The 15917-nt window shown below is 39.6% G+C and overlaps 1 protein-coding gene and 1 long non-coding RNA gene across 4 annotated transcripts in view; one reads left to right on the forward strand and one right to left on the reverse strand.

Moving 5' to 3' along the window:
• The first annotated feature begins 424 nt into the window (after window positions 1–424).
• LOC309514571 lies at window positions 425–3059 on the forward strand. Its single transcript, XR_014212069.1, has 2 exons — window positions 425–1669; window positions 2028–3059. It is a non-coding gene; the product is annotated as an uncharacterized lncRNA (long non-coding RNA).
• The window catches only part of HAPLN1 (hyaluronan and proteoglycan link protein 1), a 58652-nt gene continuing 45632 nt past the window's right edge, over window positions 2898–15917 (reverse strand). For all 3 annotated transcript variants that reach the window (XM_082191731.1, XM_082191729.1, XM_082191730.1), the window contains 3 exons: window positions 15316–15684; window positions 8624–8926; window positions 2898–6330 (listed from right to left, as the gene is read on the reverse strand). In XM_082191731.1, the coding sequence (XP_082047857.1) occupies window positions 6041–6330; window positions 8624–8926; window positions 15316–15684 (962 nt within the window). In that variant the 3' untranslated portion in view covers window positions 2898–6040. The remainder of the gene's footprint in view (window positions 6331–8623; window positions 8927–15315; window positions 15685–15917) is intronic.

Here is a 15917-nt window from a genome sequence, read left to right on the forward strand (position 1 = left end):
CCCATCCCCTCTCTTGCACCCTTCCTTCTATAGTTACTTTTGCAACTCTTTGCTTTTAACCCTCTAGCTGATTTTAAGTCTCCCTCACGCACCCCTCCCTTCTTTGAGTCACTCCTTTTACCCGTTTTATCTGTTTTATTTCCTAAATTACTATGTGTTTCTATTTTAACATGCTGGTCTGTGACTGTAATAAAGATGATGATGATGATGTTCGAATGGATCCAGTTCTACTAAAAATATTCCAATGTTTATGCTTGGGTTCAGATGATAAACATTTGTGTTATATCTAGGGTTCAAATCATGGTATTAGCTCCACCTCGATCCCAATTTTGATTATTGTAATAATTTTCTGGATACCAAAGAAGAAAAAGAGTTGAAAATATATTTTATTCCTTCCCTCACTCGTAAGTCCTTGTGAGGGACAAGTGACACAGATAGAGATTTATTTATGAATAAAAGAGACGCTTTGCTTATAAAGAAAGAAGTTCTCATTTTGAAAAGATCAACATGATTTAATTGTTGCCATACGAGGGGACATTAAAATTCAGATACATTGTGAAAATACAATAAAATGACACAGTGCATTAATTCATTTCTTATTATGATCGAGGGTGGTTTCTTTCTTTCCAAGAACAGTAGCACCGACATAAAACCAGTTCTTAAGCATTCCCTTCAGACACTGTTGAAGCACCATTTCCTCATAGAAGAATGCTCTGCAAGTCCCAGTAATGCTGTAAAGCTCATGTATTAATATTCATATTAGCAACTATATAAAAAAAATCATTTCTGCTTACTTTGTATTGATTTTCTTTGTGAGCTTACATTTTATTATTTTCCCACCTAACTCCTTACAATGTAAGAAATTATTTTCTGCAGCCTTATATACCAGCACTATGGCATCACTTGGGATTCGAAACTACTCTTACTTCAGTTAGAATATATGAGAGAAAATGAATGCATCAGGTCTTTAATAATGTAGGCACAGAAACCGATTTTAATTGGGTGCAATGCTGGAAAGCTGCAGCAACTGTATCTAAATGTAGAGCTCAAATGAAATTGACCTTAATTATTTTGGAATGGCTTACTCTTGCCTTGTCCCTTTGCCACATTTTAATATTTCTCTGACGCTGCACTTGTTTGCTTGGATGCCACCCTCAAAATCATGGTTCTACCCATGCCATGTTCAGGGATGTGCTAATAGTTTGAGGGAAAGCCTTCTTATTATGGGCATACACTAGAGTTACCTTCCGTGTGTCCTGATATATTGGCTTTAGGATTTGATTGCCTTCAGGATTTGGGTGCTGCTAAGGTGCTGTAAGGTTATCAGATCCACATACAGCTGATTTTGGCCACTCAAATTTCACATGGTGGGATTCATCAAACAGCCCCTATCAGTGGAATCCCTGTGCAAAAGCTTTCACTTACATAACATGACATCCCTCTTACTCCTCCTCCCATGTGCCTCTACATTGAAATTAGATCAGGGAGATTGGGGGATCCAGCTGAAATTCCCAGTTGCACACGGGAGAATGGGGGATCATTCCATCTGTCAGGCTACGATGCTTGTGCAGATAGAATACTTGAAATAATGTGATGTTGAATTCCACCCAGAGGGCCCATGTTTTTCAAAGTTTTGTATCTCAATATTGGAAGAAATTCTTCAGATCAGGTTAAAGGTAAAGGTAAAGGTACCCCTGCCCGAACGGGCCAGTCTTGACAGACTGTGGGGTTTGTGCGCCCATCTCACATCTATTGGCCGGGGGCCAGCGCTGTCCGGGGACACTTCCGGGTCACGTGGCCAGCGTGACATCGCTGCTCTGGCGAGCCAGAGCCGCACACGGAACACCGTTTACCTTCCCGCTGGTAAGCGGTACCTATTTATCTACTTGCCCCCGGGGGTGCTTTCGAACTGCTAGGTGGGCAGGCGCTGGGACCGAGCAGCGGGAGCGCACCCCGCCGCGGGGATTCGAACCGCCGACCTTTCGATCGGCAAGCCCTAGGCGTTGAGGCTTTAGCCCACAGATCAGGTTATCCTATGCTAAAAAATAAAATGAGTGAAGCTTTTTTATAAAGAGCTGAACTCAGAAATCCAGATTCCCCAAGAGTCTAGGTTGTTTTGTTTTTTAATGTGGGATTGTATCATTTTAGAATTCAGGTAGGGGATCAGTGTTTGAATGTAAGTAAGAAATATGCAGACTCAAAAGCCGTCAAGAAATTACCTCCAAGTACATGGGAGCTAAGGTGTGTGCAAATGATTGTTTAAAAAATGTGTTGATGTTCCTTCTAATTAAAGAATTTGATAGACTTGGGGTTTTTGTTGTGTTAAAGTATTTTAAAGCACACAGAAATCCCCACCCATTAACTTAAGTTAAACAGAGTTTCTGGTTAATGTTTTAGTTTACTCAATCTCATTATTAAATAAAAGGGATGCACTGCTGTCCGAGTGATCTCTTTCCCCCTATATGTGTTTCTCAACTGATAATTAAGGACATCAAGGAGCTTAAAATAGCTGTATTTTTTCATCAGCTACAAAGCAAAAGCAATGTGTAGTTTTGACGCACACAATCACTAGTACACATGGTTTACCTTCAGAAGAAAATGAAAAACCCCAAACCCTAATATGAACAAGTGGCAGAATGGAAAGCAGTGTTGAGAACAAATTGAACCAAGTCCAAAAATCCATAACAAAAGGATGGGGATAAAATTATTCTTCAGTGCAATCCCATGACCATAACCAGATAAATCAGCACCACAAAATCAAGGGTAAAACTTGTAGAGGGGATTTTAAATTAATCTCCAATACAATTACACTGTAAGCCCATTCTAGAAATACTGACTCTCAAGAAAATTAAGCAATTTCATTCACCTTATGCTTTTACACATGTTAACATTTTCAATTCTTTTTTTATAAAAAAAGATATTTTCAAATTCATGCAAAGATGCATTTGGTATTATGAGTTTGTTTGGAACCATAATATATCACAATACTCTAATACACTCATACCGCATAACCTAGTTAATAGATCTTTCAGCTCATGAGGAAACTGATTTATTTATTTTTTAAAAAACTGCACAGAAATATTTGTGAAAGCATATCAGTTGTGCTACACTACAGAATATAATCACATTTTAATGTGATCAAGCATGGTTCCAAGGAAAGAGTAGTATATGCCCTTTGTCTTAACAGTAAACTGATGAATGTCATTTTTAAAAAACAACCATTTTTTGGTTCTGATAGCTTGGATTATTATTCTATGTCTGAGAGAAGCTTTGGAAAGTGACTTGATACTTTGCAAAGGTTAACCTTGCATTCTTTACAAATAAAAGTGCCTCACAGCTCAATCCTATAATATCAACTCAAAAAGTGAATCCCAGTTAGTTAAATGGGTCTTACTTCCAGTTAAGTAGATATAGGATTACAGTCTCAGGGTGCTAAAAAAGGCAAAGTGCAATGTAGCAACTGCTGAAATATATATTTTCCTTTAGCCAATGGAAAACTTTCTCACTCCCGTTTTCTTTGAACAGACTTTCCCAACCTGGTGCCCTCCATATATTTTAGACTACAAATCCCAACTGTGCAAGCTGGGACTGATGGGAGTTGTAGTGGCTGCTTTAGACTATAAACTCTTATCCCATTAGTTCTTAGCTTCTCATATTTTTGCTGCATTTTCCTGAAAAGGAAAACATATTAGGCAGGATGCGAAACAGATTTTCCGTTTCTTTCTTTTCTTTTCTTCTTTAGTGATTATCTCTTTTTTTTCATTTCTCTTCCTCCATATATCCCATTGTTGCCCTCTCCCCCTTCTTCCTAACATCTTGGGCCAGATTACAGAAACCTTCAAACGTCAAACTTTCTAAACACAAATTGATGAATGAATTGCAGCTGCTCTTCCACTCAGTAAATTCTTTGGATGCTTACAACATTTCTCCCAGATTTTGGGGTTCCAAATTATATCTGATCTTGCTTACAGACTGTCACCAATGCATTAGTGACCCACCATTCTGTTTTATTTCCAGACTTTGATCAAGACTCTGCATGGGTACAGATCCTCTGCAGTGAGCACCAGAACATCTGCACGTTGATTAAAACTGCACAACAAGGAATCTTGAGACAATTGCACTATGTTTTAATCAATGCATGCACATGCCCTTTCCTTTGATTTTCTTCCTCCTCCTCATATTTTAGTTATAAACCCATGTAAGATTGCCCTGAGCTGATTACATTGGCACCAACTAGTACTTGACATTCTATGCCTTCCATCGAAAGAATGGCCCATGTGGGACACAATCAGTACATCTGGTCCTTTCAAATAAACCAGTAAAGATTACAATCAGTTGACTACACTGCTCACAAGTATTTGAATGGTGTGATATGTATATCAAAGCACAGGCATATATTATAAGGCTACCTTGCATGGCAAATAAGAAACCGTTCTTGATATAGAAGCATGGAGCCTCTGTAACTATTGAAAAATTGATTCACTGTCAACTGTCCAGCTAGTTGGGCTGAAATCCTAAATCTGCTTAACTGGGAATAACTGGAATGGGATTTACTTTTCAGCGGACATGTTTAGAATTGTACTTTAAGTTCCATTGAAGGCCATGGGACTTCAGTTAATCAGGACTAACTTTTCCCATTAGTTTCAACAGAACTAATTTTTGTCTTCTAGGCAGGTCTGCCCACCCTGTTGCATTTGTTGCTCTTTTAATGCTTTCCCTCAGGAATATCATGTAATAGGTAACTTTTCCTGGGTTCTGTAGCAGGGGTTAATATCCCATAATCGGAATACTGATCAGCTGGAGAGTCAGAAATAACTATCTGGGTGAAGTAGATAATATTCTTCCTGATCATTTGCGGGCATGGGGATTCTTTCCTCCTTCACTTCAGTGGAGAGACAGCACCATAGGCATGACATTACCATGAGTAGGGAAATGCAAAGAAAAACTACATTCGCAAATTGGAATGTACATGGGGAACTGATTACAGAAATATCTTCCCCTTTCATAATTGGGATCAGAGGTTTTTTTTCCTTTTGTAATCATAGAGTGGATAAATATGTTTCAAGATTCATTCAAATGTTTGTCTTTCACATGTATAACTAAGAAAGAAATATTAAATATTTAAATGCTTCATTTATAAAGACAATACTATTTTAAAAGCTAACATGAATCAAGCTGCTAAATTTCAGACATTTGTGTTTCTTTCTGTCCAGCAGTTCGTTTATATATAACTGCCCTGAGTAAATGCTGCTTAGCAAAATGGCCTTTAGAGTTAAAAAAAGAAAAGAAAAAGAAATCCTCTCCGTAAAGCTACTCAAAGGTAATGCAATACATCTCAGGCATATTTAGTTTGCATTAAGAAGAAGGTAGGGCCCATCTTTTAATTATTCATACACAGATTATCTACTACATACACAATAAGACTGGGAATGACGTTCAGAAGATTTAGCTGTGCTTGTTGGAATGTTATGAGATTATTGAGCAGGTTTTGATAAAAGGCAGGGTTTTAAATAGTGAAGCAGTTCTTGTATTGCAGACTTCAAAAAGTACTGTCACTTTAACTCGTGTTCACATCTTTGTATTTAACTGCTCGCAAAACCACATGGCAGTCAAGGAAAGATTAATGTAGTTCAGACCTGCAGATCTCATTATTCTATTTTAACATGATGCAAATATGTAAACTCGGAAAGGTGTCTGCTTTGAGTAGCCTTACATTCCTTAACTTAAGTCCTAGCAATCATCAAGCTATTGCATGCCCCATTCATGAAAAAATATGCTTTGTTGGAATGACGTAGCTTAAACAGTTACACTTCCTTACCTAGAGCTTCCTTTAAATTATATTAATTTAAAATATCTATTGAATGATAAGTTTTTTTAAAAAAATAACCAAAACAAATTAATAGGTTGGGGGTTTTTTTTTATGAAAATGACTCTTTACAGTAAGTAAAAAAGATTTATCACAGTTTTGGTAACTTGCATGAGTTCGTTGAAACAAAATCCTTCACATGATGGATCGGATGTTGTTGTGCTCTAGGTACATTCACTGGTATGACCTAAAGCAGTAGACACCATAGAGCTTGTGCTTTTTATCGGGAAAGCCCACAAAGCGGACTGCTGCTTCAGTAGGACTGCAGCGTTTCCTTGGCCTAGAGATGGGGTAGCGGACGCTGCCATCAGCCAGCCAGCCGGCATCACAGCGGTCGTATCCCAGGAGTTTCCAGGCTGCAAACATTTGGCCTACTTTAGCAATCTGTGCACCATCTTTGAGGCAGGCATGTACTGCTTCATCGTAGGTCAGCTTGGTTGGGTGTATTAGGTAGTAAAAACGGCCTAATGAAAGCAGAGAAAATATCAAGAACAAGATAAAGTTATAATACGTTTTCTTTACAGTTCTTTAAAGCAATCACTGTTGAGCAATGAAGTTAAAATTACAGTTCTCTTTTTTTAGAAAAATTACTTATTCTTTTGCCAGCTTTCAACAGATCTCACTATATAATCTTGAAGTGACTACTGTTGTTTGTGTAAGAGCGGTTGCACAATGCCTCTCATTAATAGTGCTGGACATTACATTGCCTTTTGATAAACAGTGGGGTTTTATTTACCTATAGCCACAAACCAGAAACTTGTGTTGATATTATGTGATGCACCATGTACTGAAGTTTTTTAAAAAATGAAATATGGCATGCAACTATGAACCATGAAGGTTACAAAATGTCATTTATTTATTATACCATGAGCTTCCTTGGACAAAGGCTAACTTTATCATTGCATGGAGTGAAATCTCAATTTACTTCATGCATTTGATAAAACAGTGCCATAATAAATACATTTGTTAGTCTTTAAGTGACACAGGACTCTGTTAATATTGCTGCAACAGACATGGGGCTCATCCAGATTTCCTTCTGCATTGCAATTTCCAGGCACAAGCCCAGACTTTAAGGTTCCGTGCCCAGCTCTCCTTCAATTAATGCTCTGCCTTTTAAAAATCCTTATTGGGTGTGGATTGGGAAACTACACAATCCCTTTCTTCAATTGACTTTTAGGGTATGGAAGAGATTGTGTTCACATTTAGTTCTGTCTACAACCGCTTTAATTCCTATACCGGACCACCCATCCTTTAGCCTTACGGATGGAAGGCAGCAGAAGTTTATAGAATTAATTATATTCTTTCTAATAGTCCTCCTGTTTCCATGTCTGTGCATAAGGTGTTGTTTTTAATTGAGATGCTAAGAAAGCAGTTTGTTCTATTACATAATGCAAGCATGCTCACATATCTGCACATGAAGAAGGGGCATGAAGGAACCAGACCTTACAGAGTGAAATGACTTTTCATTGCAATTATTCAAAGGCTGACTAGCCCTTTTTCATGCCTGGTTGTTTGTTTATTATTTATCCCCTTTTCTACAAACTGCATAAAACTGCTTACATGGCACAGGATTTATTTGCATTAACTTAACCATCCCCTTCTGGAACAATTTAGCTGGATCCGGATCAGGTAAACATTTGCACAATGTTTTAACTCTGGTTTTGAAGACTATTTGTTTTGGAAAAGCAAACTCAGGATTGCTCAAAGCAAGAGAAGTATTTGCTCTTTGCATGTTTTAGGGCAAATAAATTTAATTGTCAATACCCAGAGCGTGCGTAAGCGGAGAATGTGAGCATCTCTGAGCTCGCAGGCTACAGGCCAAACATCTGCTCCCCAACATGCATACAAGTTAAGACATATGGGAGAGGCCCATGTCTGAGGAACACAAGACAGTCCAAGTTGTTGCTGAAGAGGGAAGTCTGTTGTGTGATGGTCCTCCCCTCCCCTCCTAAACAGACCAGTGATTTCCAGGCCATATAGAGCAATTCAGTTGACTTTGCAAGCTCATTTATTATTGTATTCTAGCACTGGACAAAAAACACAACTACCCTTTAATTTCACGGCCCCATTCACACCACACCCCTGAATTTTGAGCTGAAGGTTCTCATTAGGATGGAAATATTTCAATAAAATAAAATGGTATCAGATCACACTATTTATCCACCAAGCCCAGTATTGTTGAACCTCACTGGCACTGTTTCTCATGAAAAACTACACACTACAATTAATGCATAGTGTGTGACTGTGCCTCTTGTTCTCCTTAAATTAATTACAGATTATTTGATTGTTATCAGGATTGAAGCATGCAGGGAGTGGAGGCTTACTCCTTCTCTCTCCAGCTGTATCCCCCCCACCCCCAAAAACATCCTCCCATAGGCTAGGAGGCTTAGCAAAAAAAGTTCTCAGTGGTGCCAACTCTCCCATCCCTGCATGCTGCCATGCCAATAACAATTGGAGCCCCCTACAGCTGTAATTAATTTAAGAAAAATCACAGGCATAGCTGTGCAGTATGTATTAACCATAACACAGAGCTTGACCCTCAGGGTCTCCAGCAGAGGCCTTTCCCACCAAACATTACCTGATCATTTTAACCAGAGATGCCAGAGAGTGAACCTGTGACCTTCTGCATGCGAAACATGTGTTCTACCAGTGAGCTATGATCCTTTCCCAAAATGAGTAATAAATTGTTCCGGCTTGTCATTCTTTCCCCCTAAAGCACCAACGGGCCCCTTTGAAAAGGGAGTCAAAATTCCTTACCATTAAAATGGGATGTAAAACAGAAGACATCGTATCTACTTTGATCTTTATTTGAGAAGCCATAATTCCGGATTCCAGGCACTGTATTCTTCCCACCGCAAGGCTCCCTGGGATGCGTAATGGGATATTGCACTGACCCGTCGCTGAGCCAGCCAGCATTGCACCAGTCCAGGCCTGCTCTCCACGCATCGTACAACTGATCAAACGAAGCGATAACTGCATCTTGGTCCAGGCAGGCTTGCTGAGCCTCGTGGAAGTTTAAGTTGTAACGACCCAGTCGTGGGAAGTAAGGGAATACAATGCCTGAGAGAGAAAATAAAATAGAAGTGGGTGAAATGAATGGTTTAACTGTAATTTTAAACATGTGTGTGTTCACACATGAATGTCATCAGAAGAGGTGCAAGGAACATTTGCTGGAAGTGTAGGGTTGTGGCGGTGAGAGAGTTACATGTATATGATGCCAAAAGAGCAACCTGTTAAGTTTTATATCTGGAGATATTGGCTGTCAGCAAATGAGCTGTTTAGTCTGAGAGTTCTGCCTGTCTCCGCAGACAGAAGGCTTCTCTCTCAGACAGAATCACACCCTTTCCTGTTGGAATGCCACCAATCCCGCATGCTATTCTTAAGTGTGGGCCATCACCAATTAGAAACACTACCCTCATTGATCAATTCTATTCTCCACAGAGCAAGCATACCAAAATGGAGAAACCTAGGGAGTATCCAGAAGAGCAAAGGAAATCAAGTTGGCAGAGGGGCTGCTTCATTTAGACAACAACAACAACCAAAACATATGGAGAACTGGGCAAACATGTTCTTTGGTATGGGTCATAATGAACAGTTATCACATAAAGCATTGTTTCATGTTGCACCTTTCAGCACCATCTCTATGGAGCAAATATATCAGTGGTTGTTAGCTCTGCTACTGTAGCTACATGAAACCTGTATCTCTGAACAGCAACTGGATGTCTTGGTTCACACATCACACACTAAACCAAACAATGGCTTAGCCCCAAGGCATGTGCATGTGTGCTCCCAGATTATGGCTCTGTGACCATTCTGCTGCTGGATTAGCATCAAAAGTAGGTTAGATGGAGAATGATTACTTGGGTTTTCCCCTCCACTGTGACCTTAAACTGTTTTTATGAAGATTTATCGAGGGAAGTCAATGCCAGATGCTGGTGGGCAAGCCCTTTTTGGAGCTTCCTAGCTGCACAGGTGAGTGAAGCACTCTTCAATACAAGGGGCAGGATTCAGCTAGCAAGTCCCATCAGTGGAAGCGCTGCAGAACGGCTTCTGCTTGCTCAGTGGGGCTTTCCCTTACTCTTCTAACCCTGCACATGCACACCCTGCAAACCATACTCCCCCCCACCTTAAATTGGCTCAGGGGTCAGGGGTTGAAAATAGACAGGGTCATTCCATTTGGCAAGCCAACATGCTTGTCCTGGCGAAACGATCGCCTCAGTGCAATGTTGAATTCCTGCCAAGGTCCTGAACTAAATGGACCTTTCCGCCTGAGCCAGAATTTTTTGAATGTTCTTATATTCTCAATATTAGGGCAGTTTCTTATGTCAAATGCGCAGCAGTGCATTGTGGGAATGCAGAGAACAATCTAAAACAAATACACATGAAGTCCCCCCCCTTGAGAATAATTTAGAATAAACTAAAGTGCAAAGAGTTAGAAAGGAAAAATACATTGCTAACTAACTCTGTGCCCATATTCTATACGGTACAGTGGGAACAAGGCATTCGTATTTACACAGTAACTGTTTAAAATTTTCTAGTTACATTTTTGTAAAGCATAGTTAGTTCATATTCAGGGCTAAAAGCCAAACTGGCATCTTTCCCAAGTAAACAGGTCTGCAGCATTTCTGTGAAAGATACCTTCCTCCACTTCCTTCTTTAAAGGAAAATTTAATTCAAACTGAAAGCAGAGCCTATGTACTGGCATCAACGTCTACATTTAAAAATTCTGCCTATTTTTCTGAAGATGCTCAAATTAAAACAAAGCCTATTTCTGTATTTACAAAGTATATTTGTTTATTTACAATATTCCTTATTCTATGCCCTTAATATGGCATCTGAAATTATGTACAATGCAATAAAAAAATTAAACTGTAAAATCATGTATCAATAATAAGACATTTTAAGACCTAGCAACACATATTAAGACTTGCAACAACCCAGAAGGGAAGCCAGGGCAGCTGAACCAAAATAGAAGGGAAATGTTAGGTCACTCAGTCCTGTTAAAACAAGAGTCACAGCATTCTGTGCCAGCTGAAGCTTTCAAACCATCCTTGGAAAACTGCTGAAACATGGGATGACAAAGATAAATCCAGTGTCTGGGCTCTCACTTGTGGGGTGCCTCAGGGTTCCGTCCTCTCCCCCATGCTTTTTAACATCTATGAAGCCACTGCAAGAGATCACCAGGGGGGTTGGGTTGGGTGTTCATCAGTATGCAGATGATACCCAGCTCTACCTCCCTTTTAAATCAGACCAATGAAGGTGGTGAATGTGTCCTGTGTGAGTGCCTGGAGGTGGTTGGAGGATGGAGAATGGATGGTGACTAACAGATTGAGGTCGAATCCTGACAAGGCAGAAGTACTGTTTTGGGGGACAGGGGGCAGGCAGGTGTGTGGGACTCCCTGGTCCTGAATGGGGTGCACAACCTGAAGGACAAGGTGCACAACCTGGGAGTAATTTTAGACTCATAGCTGTCCATGGAGGTGGAACTAAAAAGGGGCCCTCTACTGAACTTAACACCCAGGATGGTTTGTAGGGAAGGAGGTGATCTTTCAGATTTTGGGGGGCCTAAATAATTTGAGACTTTAAACATTACTGTAAGCATCTTGAATTGGGCCTGGAAATTTGGCCTGACACCAAATGGAGTTCTTTTAGAATAGGGGTGATATGGGCTCTAACAGCAGCACCAGCTGGTAATCTGGCCACTGTATTTTGGACCAACTTAAATTGTTGAGTCTTCTTCAAGTACGCCTCTAAGGTACTAAGGCTCAAAAGGTGATTATTTAGAGCAGTATTTCAAAGGGAAGAAATAGATAAATAAGATATATTGGGTATAACTTATTTGCCTATAAAATGAAAACATTTTCCCAACAGCTGTTGTCACTTGATGTTTCTGGTCATCCAGTGTATTGTACAAGAAATCACTAATTGCAGTTGTTCAGCACAGTGTTGATGTTAATGATCTAGTATTCTTAGATGTGTGCTTTTTTAAAAAATAAGCTGAGTCTCTCTGACAGTGAAGTGCTATTAGGTATCACTGGAGAGCAATATCTAACATCTGCTTTTCACTATAGAATGAATATTGGTCTGCTAAGCCAAAGACTTAGCTAATAAATATTCATGCGCCCTATCCAAAGCTCTGCCAAAATCTGAATGCTGAGGAACACTTCTCTTCAGCTTGGAAGACCCAGCCAACAGAAAAGGCTATTTTTCCCATAGTCATGTAATTCCATCTTTCTCCCATTTGGAGGCTCAGGTTACCAGCTGCATACAGTGACACCCATTTACTTCTTCCAAAATACTGGCAGAAGATATTCTGGAGCAAAGAACAGTCACATAGAGACGTCTGATATCCACTTAACATTGATCCCTGCATTCTGAGAAGCCTGTGTTGTGGAAATCAATATGCTTTGATAGATACCATTATCCAAGGAAAAATTTTAGATTTAGGATTTTAACTGTGACAGTTGCAAAGGGTGCTGGAGTTGCTGAGTTAACACTGTAGTCAATTATCAGTTTTAAGAATAACTGGTCTGTATTTACAGAGAGACTTAAATTTCCTGTACCATAAGTCCACATGGAAAAAAAGAGGCTAGCCTCAGCCAGAGTAAAGAAATTGGCTTCCTTTGGTGCTAGTCTAAACAAAAATGTCAGACTTCTCATAGCCAGAGTCAATATAGGATACAGTAGAGCTTGCTGCAGTCCACCATAGTGTAACCATCTTAACCTGGCATGCATATTTGCCTAACAAGCATTTTTCCAATTGATGTTACTGTAATACTGTGATTTTTTAAAATCTCACACCATAATTCATTGCTCTCCCACAGCTGCATTCAGGTAGCAAGGTCAGGAAAAGAGGAAACTGCCTTAGAGTCAGATCATTGGTCAATCCAGGGCATTCTCCACCAATTGGCAGCAGCTCATCTTTCCCAGCCCTACCTGAGGATTTTAGGGCTTGGTTTCATGACCTTCTGTATGAAATGCATGTGCTCTTCTGGTGACCTAAACCCCTTAAAACTATTTGTCCAGTATCATCTACCCTGACTGGTAGCAGCTCTGCACAGTCTCTAGCAGATTTCTGTCACTTTAGTGCTATATCATCCTCTTAGCTAGAGATGCCAAGGACTGAACCAGAGACCTTCGGAATGATAAGCGTGTGCCCCAACTCTAAGATATGATCCCTCCTTCTGTCAGGGTTCTCCCATCCCAGAACAAACTTGGAAGTTTTATTAGTGCTGTATCTACAAGATCCTGCCCCCCTTGTTGATATGATAACTATATGTTGTTGGACTACAGCTCGCATCAGCCCCATCTAGCATGGCCTGGTCAAGAATGGTGGAAACAGTAGTCCAACACCATTTGGAGGGCACCACAATGGCTTTACTTGCAGGGCTATCCCAGGGAATCCACAAATTCAGGGAATTCGCAAAGCCAGGATCTATAAAGCAGCTTACAAACAAAAAATTAGCACCAGGAGAAGGAAGCCCCTTGAAACAGAGAGTAGATGTCATTTATAAGACAAATATGGTTTCTGAGTGAAGTTACATACGAATGATTAACTGTTTTGTCCAGCTTAGAGACATTCCTGGAAATAAATGTTTTTGTCAATCTGCCAAGCATCATCCAATAAGACCATTATCTAGGGACAACTGTCTTATTGATTCACAGTTTCATCAGCGGTTACACTTGTTCCATCAGGCAACTGAAGACTGTGTGCAAGTGTCATGTAGGAAAGAAACTCAATTGTTCTAAAAGAAAGATAATGCTTTGCTGAATTGTTCTAAAGGGACTCTTTTGCATTTTCAAGTGTAAATTTCCATAACCATGGCAAGAAGTTAAACATTCCTGTAGAATGTAAAGAGAAGAGAGGAAAGTATGATTGCCATATAATTGAATGAGGCCCTTTTTTCTTGATCAAACCAACTATATATATATGCTTTTTTATAAACCTATGGTCATTTTTATCTTAGATATGGTGACTTCAGCTGCAAGCCTTAGGAGAAATGTGGTTTGATTGTCTCATTTAATATCCTACCTGGCTCTACCAGCAGGGCAGAAGGAATTTATGGGCTTTGGATTTTTCAAACTTTTAGAAATTGTAGGTAATGAGGAGGGTAAGGTCTAAGCATGCTCAAAAGCATGTCAAAATAATGCTGTGGTTTGGGTGCATGGCAGGGGACTAAGAAAGCTTACTATTCTTAGAAGCCCACCAGCTTCCATCTCATTCCTTTTTGGGGCCTTTGCAGCCTTAGTCTCTTTTGGAAGGGACACAAAGTAAAACACAGAGATAAATGTGAATGGATACCAGAACAGGACTGAAAAACTAATTTTTGAAAAGTATTATATAGAGAAGCCATTTGTGCACAATCATGTATTCTTCAATGTCAGTTATGTGGCAACTTAAACGTGTTTATGGCTTGAACGCACATTGTTGCAGTTGGTGGACCAGACTCAAAGCGGGAGAAATAACTCACTTTCATGTAATTGCTGAGTTCACCACACAAATCAAAAGACACTCCCTTAAAAATGTACCAAGACCAAGACCAAAACTTGATTTCATCACAGACAAATCCAAAACTATTACTAAAATGATTTATAACTAACTTGTGTTGAAAGAACGGAAAATGAAATGTGCCACAACATTAACATGTACAGAGAACTTGTAGCTGCTTAAATTCCTTGTGGGTTTGTGTGTGTGTGGTTTTCCCCCCTGTTTCTTTAAAGACAACAGATAATTTCATGGCTTAAATAAAAAAAGTCACCTTAATTTCATGTCAACTTTTAGTGGATATTTATTTATTTATTGGGAAGCAGATTCAAAGTTAATATTTTCTAAGAGAAAAAAATAAAATAAGAATAGCAGACATGTTAGCCTGCAAACTGCAAGACAAAGAATGTTGTGGCACTTGCAAAATTACCTGGATTGTTGCAGCATGAATATTTGTACATAATGGCATACTTCAAATGCATCCCTACAAAATCTCTTGCTGCATTAGATCTAAGCCAGTTAATGAAGGTGACATAACCTTGCTTGACTAAGAACCAAACTGGATGTGATGTAATTCATGATATCTCCTCTTGCAGACATTATTTCTGAAGTAGGTAGTTCAGGGCTCTAGATATACATTGGCACACTGGTGTGGAAGTAGGGGGATTTAGCAGCAGTTACAGTTGTAAATTTTCTAAAGAGCTCTATGTATGTAAGCTGTGAAACAGTGTCTGTAAAAGGTGTGTCTGTCATCTTCATTGTATAGCATTCACCATAAGCTGAAGACACACGCACACACACACACACACACACACACACATGCACACACATATATCTGATTTTTATATTGTATTTTATATTATGTTGTATTTTTAACCTGCCCCGGGACATTAATGGTGAAGGGTAGATAAGAAATATGACAACAACAACAACAACAACAACCAATAATTCCAGGACTACTTGCCTTCTAAGTCCAGAGATACGACAGTTGTGTCATCTTCTAAACCTTCAATCACTTCACATTTGTATTTCCCATAATCCTCCAGCATTATATTTGTGATTACAAGGGAGGCATCGTTTTCAGTGCTTTTCTTCAGGAAAACTCTTCCTTGGTAATTCCCATAGCTCTTTTTGTGATATCCCATTTCAACATAGACATCCACTTCCTTGAGGTAATCTGAGGTGAGTTTGGTCCACTTGACCCGAATTTTATGGGATCCCGAGTCAGATGATCCATGGTCACGATAAAATTTACATGGCAGTGTAACATTGCCACCCCGTTGCGAGAAGATTTTTGTTTGATCTGCTTCCACAAGGAGGCGAGGTCCATTTTCTGATCACGTATTTGGAAGAAAAGAAACAATGATTAATTTGGCATTCCATCCTACATTTCACAATTTTAAAAGGGGGCATTCCTGTGCATGGTTGTGGGGTTGGGGTGTAGGGTGGGCAGCCTATGATCTTTCCAAGCATTGTTAGACTTCAGTTCCCATGAGCCCCAGTCAGCAAGGTCATTGATCAGGGATGATGGCAGTTGTCATTCATTAATATCTGGAGAGCTACAGA

Source organism: Podarcis vaucheri, assembly GCF_965113315.1.
Source record: "Podarcis vaucheri genome assembly, chromosome: 11".
Classification (NCBI taxonomy): Eukaryota; Metazoa; Chordata; class Lepidosauria; order Squamata; family Lacertidae; genus Podarcis; species Podarcis vaucheri.